This window comes from Alligator sinensis, unplaced genomic scaffold, assembly GCF_000455745.1.
Source record: "Alligator sinensis unplaced genomic scaffold, ASM45574v1 scaffold19_1, whole genome shotgun sequence".
Taxonomy (NCBI): Eukaryota; Metazoa; Chordata; order Crocodylia; family Alligatoridae; genus Alligator; species Alligator sinensis.
This window is the reverse complement of record NW_005841916.1, coordinates 1,935,579-1,948,632: the sequence shown is the minus strand read 5'-3', so window position 1 is coordinate 1,948,632 and position 13,054 is coordinate 1,935,579. Positions and strand designations below refer to the sequence as shown.

Below are 13,054 nucleotides of genomic sequence, written 5' to 3'. Positions count from 1 at the left end.
AAATGTGTTTTCAATAAAATTGGTAAAAAAAAAAAGTTCCCATCAGCATGTTTGCCCAGTTAGTCATATTTAGTGTTCATTACGTTTAATTAACTTCTTAGTTGGTTTACTTTACTGAGCACATGCTGCTTTTGGCAGCAGTTTAGTAATAATGTATTTGATGAGGTCTCCTTATATATAAGATGAGAAGCTTTTCCCCATGCTGATTGGGTGGGGGGGGGATGGGGGGGAATTCGTCTTGTATTTGAGTAAATACGGTACCTTATGAACAGAAAAGGGAACCCAGTTCCACCCTGAATGCTTTTGTAACAGAAATGAAACGTAGTACAAAAAACAGCAGGAGGAGGGGGTAGGAGTTAAAGGGCTGGACTAAGGTGCCGAAAGATTACTTGCTTGCAGCAGGACCTCTTGCCAGGAACTTTCTTTAGGCAAAGACTCACTGTGTGGATATATGGTCTTGAAAATGAACTTTAAGGAGATTTTTCTAGCGAAGTACCTGGTGATTTTATTTTTCAGTGTAAAAGGTGAGTTTATATTAGCTTTTGGCTCTTTCAGACTGGCTTTGCATTGCATTTAGAGTGTTTAAACTAGTGGCAGAGTCCTTGTATTCATACAAGGATTGGGGGCGTCTTAATATGACAGCTGCATTTGGAGCATCTATACCCTGACTATAATGGAATTAGGGAATCCAGTTAGGGGGATGAGACCTATCTCACCATAATTGCACATTCAATAGATTTGAGCTAGTTATGAAGATTTGTAGGGGTCCTGTCTAAACTACAAATTTTAAACCTCTCTCATGACTTAATTATTGTTGAAACCAGGGGAGCAAGTTATTACCAATATGTTTTGGTTCATTCCTCTAATTGCACTTAAATATGTAGACTTAAATGTGACTGATAAGGATCCCTGCCAAACAGCTTCTGCTTTTATGGTTTAAATGTGAAAGCCTGAGGGACAGCAGATGACCCAATAAAATGGGAAGCCACTTGGATCTTCTGTAAAAATTACATCCCATTCTTCCCTGGTTTCATCTTACTAAATTCACTGGACTTACAACAGGGTAAATTTAGTCTTGGTGCTAAGAGAATTACTTAGACTTCAGAGCAAGTACATCAGACATTTAAAGGGTGTTATGTACCTTGTTATACCTTTGCTAGCCCCTCCAAAACAGCAAATTTCAGATATTTGGGGGCTGGAGTTTTGACACTGATTTCAAAGGAGGCAGGTTTTCACCCTAAAATTCCTAGGCTCAGTCCTGAAAACTCTTGAAGTCTTGTCGCTCAGCCTGGCACTGTACATTAAGTATTGACTTCACTTTAAGTTCACGAGGTGTCCCATTGACTTCAAAAGGACGGTTCACGTGTTTAAAGTGAAGTGGGTATTCAAGGCCTTTTCTGGACTGGAGACCAAGCACCCTGTCAGCTCCAGTCCATACTGTGGCTAATGGTATCCCTTTTCCTCTTGGCAACAGAGGTTACTTTCCTTAGTACTTACCTTCCTTTGCAAAATGCTGTGAGATTTTTGGAGTATTGTTATTTTATTCATCCTTTACTCAGGGGAAACCAAAGACTTGAGCTTCCCCTTGCATTTAGAATAATAATTAGTGAACAGTTCTGTTCTTAAGTTCATGATCCTTAACTTGAGGACTGCCATCAGTGAAGCCATTATAGGATTTTTTTGGTAACCCTATTTAAGATACACTTTACTGTGCATTATGTAGACTTCCAGCTCTTTTATAACTGCTAACTTTTTACTGAAGGTAAACAGAATGATTGAAAGTGCAAGTTATATTCAGAAAAAGGTGGCAAAAGCACAAGAGAAGAGAAGGTTTAGGAAACAGTGGGTTTCATACCTACTGATACTATAAAAATTAGGTCTTTTTAAAAATTGTGCTCTAAACATGTAGCTAAACTGTTCACTCACAGATTAGAACAGGTGAAATGGATTCAGCCCACAAGAAGCTTTCACAGATGTATTCCTATCATTCAACTGTAGATCATTCTTGATGGGTGTTTAGGGTTCTCTATATTTCATGGTAAAGTAAGTAGATAAAAAAAATATTGTTATGACCTTGATGTAAAAAAAACACACTTGATTTCTTCAAATGTAACTATCTGTTGAAAATACTTAAAACCTTGAAACGCAACAGTGCTTTATCCCTCAGAACACTGAATTGACTATGAGTGCACTTACAGCTCAAGGTACCTCCAGTATTCCACACTCCTTCTGATTGTAACTGAGTTATTTGCTGTTACATTTTGATCACTCTGTCCCATAGCACTATCAAAAATACTGTTTCATTATCCTATACAGGTGACTGTGTGCTGGGGATGCTCAGACTCCTGTTTCATTGATTTAGGACATCATGCCAACGTTTAAAGATGTAACAGCATTCTCTGCCAATTGGAATACTACAGAACTGTTGCCCCTCAAATTTGCATGGTTTTTCATGTGTAAAATGCATATTATATAATGCAGAATACATGTAATAATAAATAATTCTTGATATCTGACCGTAGTTCTGAGCAGAAGCAACTCAATGAATTACTTTTCTTCTTATCACTTAAAATGTATTTACTGGGAATATTAATTTTATTAAAACACTTCCCTCCAAGACTGACTGATTTCAGACTATGCTGTTAGAAATGCCCAATCCTTATTATGGAACTTGAAAGTACAGTAATAACTTCTCTTTGGATTGGTAGGCTCTCGTAAGTGATTTCCCGGGTTCTTATGTTAATTATATAGATGTAATGCACAATATTTTAAGACTTTGCTTAGCTCAAATACTGCTAGCTCTATGGAGCAGCAATTAGGCTTCCATTTTCCTTTTGATTATATATTTCACTATAATCTTGCAGATACAAATAAAAGCTTTATAATCAAGGATTAGGTATTTTAATAAAGGATTATAATACATGATTTATAAACATTGCTTTTCTCTACAGGAAAAATGGCTTAAAATGTTTAAAAACAGTTTGGTGTAACTTGTTGTGTTAATAAGCTTTATCCTGTAGATTGGAGGGGATTTAATTTAGGAAATGGAAAACTGAATAATCCCTGGTTATGAATGAACATTTTGTTGCTAATGAATTTATTTCATTTGAAGCTGGTAAGCACGTTTAACCCCTGTCTTGTCTATTTCAGTATCATTATTATTCCCCAACTTGACTGCATAAGGCAGGCAAGGGGGCCTACACAAGTATCTGCCTAGAGTCAGTTCCTCATTTGGAATGACCGTCAGGCTTCAAAAAACAAAACCAAAAAAATAAAACAACAAGCAAACAGGAAAACTCCAGTCTGCTGCTTGTGTTCATAAGTGCGGTCTCCCTGTTGTGCCTGTCACAGACATGTGCACAAGATCTTACGGAAGAATATGCAATGTAGAGGCACAACAGGGCAGCTCTGAGCTCTAGGCAGTTGTGGGGCAGCACTGGCTACTGTGCTGCCCATAGTGGTGGCTAGTTTTGCACCCTCTTCCCCCAAGACAGTGCCTGAGGCTGCTGCCCCAGTGTGCCCCCTCGCTCCCAGTTATGTTACTGGTGCCATAGGAAGATACGTGCTCTTTTTTCTGTAATAGCAAGATTCACATATAGCAGCTTTTGCTCTTCTTTACTACCAGTGTATATCCCTTTTGTGACACGATGGGCGCATCTATACGAGATGCTTTACTGTGCAGTACAGCAAATTATTGCATAGTGAGCATCTGCGTCTACACATGCAAACACTTACTGTGCGGTAGTTTCATAGCAGTAGATTTCATACTCTGATTACTTACTATGCAGTAGCGCACATGTACATGCCTGACCAGGAGCAAATGTGCTCCTGGTCAGCCAGGCAGCAGGGGGCTTGCTCCCTGCCCCAGGGAGCTGCCAGCTGCCAGGGCAGGAACAGTGTTCCCCTGGCCTGGCAGAAGGGATCTCCCAGGCCCTGTTCCACTATCACAGGGCTGGTGCTGGGAGATCCTTATCTCCCAGCACTAGACCTGTGGGCTCAGGACCTGGGCTATGAGATCCTTCTTTCCCAGCCCAAGCCCTATGGTTGTGGGATCCAGGATGGGAGATCCTTCTCTCTCAGCACCAGCTCCGCAGTCACAGGGCTGGTGTTGAGAGAACCTTCTTTCCTAGCCTGAGCCCTGCAGTTACAGGAGCCAGGCTGGAAGGATCTCCCAGCCTGAGCCCCACGACCACAGGGCTTGGGCTGGGAGAGAAGGATCTTCCAGCCCAGGCCCCATGATCACAGAGCTGGGGCTGGGAGCTCCCTGCTGCCTGGGCAGGGGGACATTGTTTCCACCCAGGCTCTGGTGGCAGAGCCTGCCCCAGCAACAGGTAGGTCCTGGTGGCAGGGAGCAATGCCCCAGCCCCTGCCAGGAGACACCTGTCTCCTGGCCCCTGGCTATGCCTAGGGGGAGCCTAGAGCTTCCCCTGGCTGCTGCAGGGAGCAGAAGCAGTCTGCTACTAGGAGCAGCAAATCTGCTTCTGTGTTCCTGCATGTGTAGATGTGTGCCCAGAAGAGTTTAATCTTAAGTACTTTATTGAAGAGTAAACTGCTCCCAGATTATTTGCACATGTAGATGCATCCAGTATCTTGCAGTGCTGAGCAGTCCATTTATATACAAACCTTGCACTCCACCATAGGATAGAGTTGTTGTTAGCAATTTTACAGATGGGAAATGGGGTCAAAGGTTATGCGTAAACAAGAAAAAAAATTGCTTTTGCTGCCATGATTTTGCTTTCTTATGATACAAAAAGAACTGTTGAAAAGCTGAAGAGTCATGGTTATCTGTTGCATTTTCTCTCATTTTTTTCTGTGACAGAACTTATGCAACAGAGTTCCTGTGGTCAAAGCAGTGGAGGAGGAGACTGGGAGATAGGATGCCCAGGTTTTAGTCCCATGTCTATCACTCATTCCCTGTTGGTCTATCATATTTTGCAATTTTTTAACCAGTGAATTGAGGTGTCCAATGGTATCCAGCTCAACACATGTTAAAATGGCCTCGTTCTCAGAAAACATGGAGCATTTGCTCTTTTAGGCTATCCCAAGCTGGGCACAAAAATCATGGCATTAGAAATTGCTCATCGCTTGAAAATGTCAGCCTTGTAGTTATATAGCCGAAAGTGTCTAGTGCTTTTGGTTGCCCATCTAGGGACTCTTAGAGATAGATCCTATTCCAGCTGTTAGACATCTAAGTATACTTAGGCATGTAAGTGTGATTCTATTCTATACTGTTCAAGTTCATGAACCTTTGTTAATTTGGGTCCTTTTCCAACTTGCTGCTTTTTATGACTTGATTGGAAGGGGCAGATGCTGGGGCATCTACCAAAGGGGCATCTACCAAAGTAGATAATTTAATGCAGGGGTCAACAGCCTTTTACTTACGGGGGCTGCAGTTTACAACCTGGCTGATGCTATGGGCCAGCATTCATGCCCCCCTTCCCCCCCCAAGCCACTCCAGGGATGCTGAGCACAGGCTGCAACAAAGAACAGTGCTCCACTCAGGTTAAGGCAGCTGGCTTCAGCAACCAGAGGTAATCTGTGTGCCATTAACAAAACCCAGGCCATATCCAATAGCTAGGGACTGGTGCTCCCTTAGTAAAATGTAGACTGAAGCAGATCTTCACGGGTCAGATCCAATCCCACATCTGGCCTGTGTGCCATAGATTGGTGACCCCTGAATTAATGGGTTTGCAGGACTTGAGCAGGATAGAATAGAATTATACTTAGGTGCCTAGATGCCCAACAGACTCTGGCCCATACAACGTGGCCAGATTTTCAGAGGCACTGTGCACCGAAAACCCTGACTGACTTCAGGAACTGTGAGTGCTCTGTCATTTGGAAATCAGACCCAAGTTTCAAAATAATCCCCCTTGAAATAGCTTTTGGGAACTTGCCCTTTATTTCTCAGTGCATCAGAATTAAAGCTGGGTGCTGGGAGGCATAACTATTTAATGGCTGGTCACTGCTGTTCAGACCATGAGATGAAAACATCCCTATTAACACACACATTATTAGTGAAGAGTGGCTTGGAGATCAGTGGGGAAGCATTTGTAACCATGTCATTTAATATTGTAGTGTTAGCCACTAGCCCTCTTCCATAGACTCTTTGGATGTTCACTAATCATCTAAATTGCAATTTTTCTCTTTTCAGGTTCACTTGGAGAACCTGCAAGGGTTTCAGCGGTTCTGAATGAGTCTGTTTTTCTGAATATTTCTAATCCTCTAAATGAGAGTACACATGACATAAGATGGTTCAAAGATACAAATATAATTGTGAAACTCGTCAATTCTTCAAAATTTTATTACTCCGACAAAAAGAAGTATTACCTTTTTCCGAATGGGACCCTGAAAATTGAACAATTGTTGGAAGAGGACGGTGGAAGTTACAAAGTTGAAGTCTTTTGCAGTGATGGTACTCTAAAAGAGCAGAAGGACATTACTCTGAGCACTGTTGGTGAGTCTGTTCACTTCTCTTCACTCCCTGATCAGCTGGTAGAGCCTCCTTTGTTATTATTCTTCCCTTTTGCTAACTGTCTCACCGTTCCCTTTCTCCCTAACATTACTTCTTGCATGACTACCTGGCAGGGTTACTCCTCCTGTCCCTATTCCCTTTTTCTGTTGGTGGGTAACTACTGCTAGGTATAAAAACCCCTTTCCCATCCCAAGCAATGCTCTCCATCCTCTTTTTTTCCTCTGCTGAGGACTGGTGCAATGGGAGGATATTCCTGATGCTGTTGAGTCCCTCTGCTTCCTTCTTCTCACCCTGCTGTTTGATTTCTTCTATCAACTACCACATTTCTGTTTCTGCCATGCCAACAGCCCTCCATCAGTGTGTAACAACAATTTTTTAGCTTATGGTGAGTGTTTGCTCTGCCACACAAAATACCCAGAAATTGTCTGTGGAGGGATAGGAGGTAGAGGTTGAATATAGGAGGAGGGAAGGCAAGGGGTGGTAGAGCTCTTCTAAGCTTTTCATGAAAGAGTAAAATGAGATAGATGTTTGTAGTACTCTTTGAAACACAGTCCTCCATGTTTTGCTGGACTCATCTGGGCTCCATGTATTTGGCTTCTCTTAGTAGGGTTCATATACACTGCGGGTCTCTTTGTGATTATCTAGTCTTCTCTTACCTTTGAGGGTACTTAACTTCTGGAACGTCAGAAGCCAGTTTGGGAGAGCTGTAGTATACCCATTGACATTTGATAGCTCTAGTCAAGCCTTTATGTCACTCTATGCAAAGATCCCTTTCTTAACTACCCATTCAGTGCTCTGATAAGTAGTAGCTTCTTAGCTTGTTTAAACAGTGAGTAGCAGTGTTTTAGGAAATGTGGTATAGAATTGTGCCCTATGCATTTGTGAAGCCTTTTGCTTCTCTAATAAATTTTCTTTCTTTTTTCCCTCCTCATGCTTAGCCTCTAATCCTACTGTTAATTCAGTGAAACTTTCTCAATGAAGGATGTAAACATGGAAACTATTTTCAATTGTGCATGATGTATAATCATTAGTAAATGATGAAGTAGGTGGAAATGTATTTATTGTAAATTTCTCATGTCTGCTGCTTTCTATTCCTTAGTCCATCCTTCAAAAGAAGAACTGGTTGAATTTTTTGTTGTTTAGTAAATTTGGACCAACTTTTAAATAAAAAAAATGCAGGGAACATGTTGGAACATGTTTAAAATTTCTTTTTCTTTGACTGATTATGAGAACTGGCTGGAATTTTCTGAATTTTCTGAATCTCAAAGATTTGATGATATCTAAACAGTCTTTAAAGAATGAAAAAAAGGGGGGGGGAATTAAAAATACTTATTTTGACAATCCTTTCTACAATTTGAACAACTCTCCTTATGAATCCCTTCAGTTACTTTTGGCACTTCTTAGCATTTTAAAATTTTCTTGTGCTGGCTTCTTTATGGTTCATGAATCATTGTCAATAACAGAGATCTGCATTTATATCGTAGTAAAAACTTTACAGAGCACAAGTAGAAACCAGATTACTCTGTCAGATATTCTGGAATGCTAAATCCTATATTGTATTCTATTTAGATTCTTATTCTGCAGTCATTGCCATAATATATGAATGCCCTCCAATAGCACATTAAGCAACAACTAAGACCTGTCAAGTCTTTGTTCGCCTTTTATACCTAGCAGAGCGATGTGCCTTTTCAGAACACATGACAGATAGAAAAAGTAGCATACAGTCATGCTCTCTCTCAAAGCAGTAACAGTGAGACTGAGTTTGCCCAGGAACAGGCCTGAGTTCTGAGGAAAGTTGCCATTTTTACAGGAGTGTTGATTATAGCTGTTGTGGTCTAAGGACTTAGGCAGACCAGGTTCTTTAGGTAAATAAGATATCTTTTATTAGATCAACTAAATAGTTGGAAAAATTGTTCTTTGCAAGCTTTCAGGCATAAGCATCCTTCTTCAGGCATAGGGAGAGTCTGTTGGTGTTTGTGTGTGACGCCCGGGAGAGCACACAAACACCAGCAGACTATCCTTATGCCAGAAGAATTGTGTTTGTGCTTGAAAGCTTGCAAAGAACTATTTTTCCAACTATTTAGCCGGTCTAATAAAAGATATCACATTCACTCAAAGAACCTTACCTGCCACTTTTACAGACACCTTTCTGATCACAACTGCCCCTTAAACTTTTTCCTCTTTCCTTATAATTATTATTTTTGGGTCCCTACTAAATATTCTCCAGCCTTCTAGGTGCCCAAAATTGAGTCCAATGTTGTAGGTGCCATCATGCTAGAGCCGTGCAGCAGTGTAGTCTTAACCCTGTGCTCCAGTGAAGTAGAGCCTTTCTGTTGTTTCCTTTTTCCACCCCCACTTTCCCAAATGTGGCATTGCTCTTCCTCCAAAGCAACTGCAATATACCTTTGCTTGGATGTAACTTTGCAAGTAGATCTTGCTCATCCTGTGTGGAAAAGAGGACATTGCTACCTCCTCTCTTCCTTTCTGTCACAACTGTGTGTCTGTTGTTAACTATAGCTGGATGTAGTTGCCCGGGTAATGTGCTTTACATTAGATAGGGCTCTTTTCTCTGTCCTAAGCTCAGATTTTTACATATACTCCCAGCTGGGAGAGTTCACATCCCACATTCAGACTCCTCTCTGTGGCCATGTCTACTTAGCATAACCGTGGTGCTCCAGAGCCATGCCCTCACACTGGCCATACTGCTCTGGGCAGAACAAGACATGAAACAATGTAGCTTTCTTCAGGCAGTGTCACAGCTGTGTGAATTAGCATGGAGGCAAGCTTATTAGCTGAGTCAGTCAGCAGTGCTAATTAGCCAGCCCAAAGTACTGTCTGGAGCAACTACACTGCTTCCAGTTGAGAAGGGATTCCCCACGCAGAGTAGCGCAGTGTGCTAGAGGGAAGGTCTCTAGAGGGAGTGGCAAGTTTATTATGTAGATGTGCCCCATGTTTGCCTATGTGCTAGTGCAGAGGGATGCCAGCTTGTGCCAATTTGGTTACCGACCAGCAAACAATACTCAGACTATGAGGAGCATATTGCTGGTTTCCTCCAACTCATGCTACTGCATCCCCATGGAAAGGCCAGCCCATGCACTAGCAACAGTTGCAATTCAATCCATGCCAACCAAGCTTGAGTTTAAAGCACTACTTAATTCACGCCAGAGTTTTGTGTGTGGATGGGAGTTGGCCTAGGAATAAAATGCATGCTGGAGCTCACAATGAAGGAAAGATAAATTAAAAATAGAACCAAGAGACTGGGATCCTCTCTCTGTAGGTGAATAGTGAATCTTACTTTAGCAAGGAATGCTCTATGGCTTAATAGGAAAGGAGGAGAGAGGAGAATGGGCAGTAAGTCTAAAAGGTGTTAAACATTTTATGAAAAAACAAGCCTGAAGATCAGTCTCTTGATGGCCTTTTCTTACTTATTGTGGTAGGACACCCTGATCAGGTCCAATTCGCTTTCCATTCTCCCTCCATTGTTTCTGTAGGCATTGTTACATCCTGGCCTCCTCCTTATCAAATAATCCGTGTTTCAGTTTATTTTATCTCAGATCGTTCCACAAAAATAATTTGTTGCATGCTTTACATGCCTCTAAATTCTTCTACATTCCTTTGTCTCATGGTGTGGATATTTGAGGTTCTGTTTTAATAATGAATGTTCTAAAATAAAAAAAAAATCTTCACAACCCGCTTGTCTCTCTTCTGTTTCAGTGCCTGTCCCACAACCACTGCTCACATGGGATTGTACCAGAAAACAACTTAAGTTGACATGTGAGGTAAAGCAGGAGCCTAAACCATTTTCTCAGCTGGTGCGTTATGAGGGCAAATCTCTCCAGGCGACAAAAGAATGGAAATCTGCAAATGGCTTTTGGAACATGGAATATCAAGAGGCTAAAAATGCCTCTGGGAAGTACACGTGCATTGTTTCAAATAGCGTTACCAGCAAATATGATACCAAAGATATCCAGTGTGCAGGTACAAAGTCTGTGCTACAAAAATGTCCTCCTAAGATGTACAAGCTTACAAATAGGTGCCAGGGGCTGCCGATTCCCAAAGCAGTAGAATCTCAGTAAAATAAAATGGAAGAGTGGGAGGGAGGAAAGCATTTTTGACAGTGTACAGTCATCTCTAGCAGGCATCAAAAGTCTTTTCTTAAATTATTATTCCTTATTATGTATTATCAGTAACATGCTGCTGACGTGCTGGAAACTGCAGAGGTCATTTTAGTTGTAGGGACAAAATGACCCAAGTTGAAATTTGGCTGACACATCAGTTGACATCCCACATTTGCAAAGAATGGACTAGATATTGCTCTTTTTTATTCTAGCTGTGCCCAAACATGGCATTAGCTTCAGTGGAGTTGCTCCTGACATATTAGAAGAACAAGAGGACAAAGAAGTTTTTCCCCCTTTCTTTTCTTTCATCCGCAAAATTGGGGGTGCCCCAATGGTGCATGGATTTCTTTTACAGCTAGAAAAAAGTCTGTCCTATTGGTATCTTTCTTGCCATGTGCATACCTGTGGGTGTTTGGAGGAAATTAACCAAGCCTGAGAAGCTCAGCACAACAGCATTAAGTTAGTGCAGTGGGAGTGAAATGAAATGGAAAATACAACTGAAATGTACCCATTCTTTGAACTAAACAATAGCTTTTAGGGAGCGGGGGCAGATCTTCTGCTTGAGGCACTGGATGCAGGAGGTCTTAGTTCAATTTCTGGTTCTGCCACAGATTTCCTGTGTGACCTTGGGAAATTCTTCTAGTTTCTTTGTGCTCAGGTCTCCCATCTATAGCATGCGCATAATACAGCTTTCATGGCTTTCCAGAGGGTTGCAAGAGCTAAGGGGAGGCATGTTTCACAGAAAAGCTTAAAATGGAATAAAGTGAGTCAGATTTCACACAGTACATGGAAAGAGTCCTACACTATAGGACTGACTGAGCCAAAAGCATGATGGCCTGGCAAATTCAAATACAGAGTTTGCAGTTTGATGGAGGAAGTGGTGAGTAAGGCATATCTACATGGGACAGTCACTGTGCCAGGAAGTGGAATGCTGTGCTCCTTCATGCAGGCTGTCTCTTGCATGGTGCCAGGACTGCACTAATTATTTTGAGGATGAGCTATTGGCATGGTTGCTTAGCATTGCTAATTAGCCCAATGGAAGTCCCATGCAACACTGCTTCCAGTTGTGGACACGGCCTGCCCAGAGCAGCAGAGCTTTTTTGAGGCATGCCACCACTGAGCATGGTGAGTTTGCTGTGGAAATGCGGCATTAAGTGCAGGTGCAAGACTCAAGGAGTGAGTCTCAAGTGTAGCCAGAACTAGCCCTGCTAAATGGCCAAGCCGATGTGAACACTGGATGATGGATTTACTACAAGGTTTATTCACTGTAGTATATCTTAAATGTTTGTACCTTTTGTATGAGTTTGATGGTTTAAACACTGGAAATTAGGTCCCTGGCTGGAGTGAATTCACAGTTTCATTGGCTGCAATGGTTTTAAGTCAAGAAATGGGATTCAGGACTAGTGTATAAAGGATTGACATGGCAACTCGTTTGAGGAATGACAGAAAGGCTTTATTTACTACAAGTATTCACTGTTAAATGCACCTAAAGCAAAGCAAAGTCCAGTATTTAGCTGTAAAAGTGACAGTATCTCACCAGTACAGGCAAAGAGGTAGTCTCAGTTTTTGTCATCTTCTCAAGGTGTGGATCCATTTAAAAGATTAGTTGGCCACAGTAGCAGTTCTTATCAGAATGATTTCTCATTCTTGAAGCATGCCCTAGTTTCATAGTTCCATAGTTGGTAGGATAGGGTCAGAAGGGACCTGAGCAGATCATCAAGTCCGACCCCCTGCCATGGCAGGAAAGAGTTCTGGGGTCAAATGACCCCAGCGAGGTGTTTGTCTAGCCTCCTCTTAAAGACCCCCAGGGTAGGAGCCAGCACCACTTCACTTGGAAGTTGGTTCCAGATCCTAGCCACCCTGACTGTGAAGTAGCACCTCCTGATATCTAATCTAAATCTACCCTCTGCCAGCTTGTGACCGTTATTTCTAGTCATTCCTGGTAGTGCTCGGGGGAACAGGGACTCCCCCAATGCCTGCTGGTCCCCTCTGACTAGTTTGTAACAGGCCACTAGATCCCCCCTCAGACTTCTCTTGTGGAGGCTGAACAGGTTCAGGTCTTGTAGTCTCTCCTCGTAGGGCCTGCCCTGCTGACCCCTGATCATGTGGGTGGCCCTCCTCTGGACCCTCTCAATGCTGTCCACATCCCTCCTGAAGTGCGGTGCCCAGAACTGGACGCAGTACTCCAACTGCGGCCTGACCGGTGTCTCATAGAGCAGGAGGATCACCTCTTTGGACCTGCTTGAGATGCATCTGTGGATGCATGACAAGGTATGGTTGGCCTTCCTGACTGTGTCCCCACACTCTCGGCCCATGTTTATTTTGGCATCAATAATGACTCCAAGATCCTTTTCTGCCTCTGCTCTGACGAGAAGGGAGTTCCCCAGCCTGTAGTTCTGCTGCTGGTTCTTCCTCAATACGTGCAGTACATTGCATTTCTCAGTGTTGAAACCCCTCCTGTTCT

The 13,054-nt window shown here is 42.4% G+C and overlaps 1 protein-coding gene across 4 annotated transcripts in view; it reads left to right on the top strand.

Annotated features, from left to right (window-relative positions):
• Window positions 1-372: 372 nt before the first annotated feature.
• CD2 (CD2 molecule) overlaps window positions 373-13,054 on the top strand; it is a 23,336-nt gene continuing 10,654 nt past the window's right edge. For 3 of the 4 annotated variants that reach the window (XM_025198187.1, XM_025198188.1, XM_014517580.2), the window contains exons 1-3: window positions 373-524; window positions 6,152-6,454; window positions 10,187-10,450. In XM_025198187.1, the coding sequence (XP_025053972.1) occupies window positions 452-524; window positions 6,152-6,454; window positions 10,187-10,450 (640 nt within the window). In that variant the 5' untranslated portion in view covers window positions 373-451. Of the gene's footprint in view, window positions 525-2,316; window positions 2,563-6,151; window positions 6,455-10,186; window positions 10,451-13,054 lie in introns of those variants that run through there. The other variant, XR_003092905.1, reaches the window with a different exon arrangement.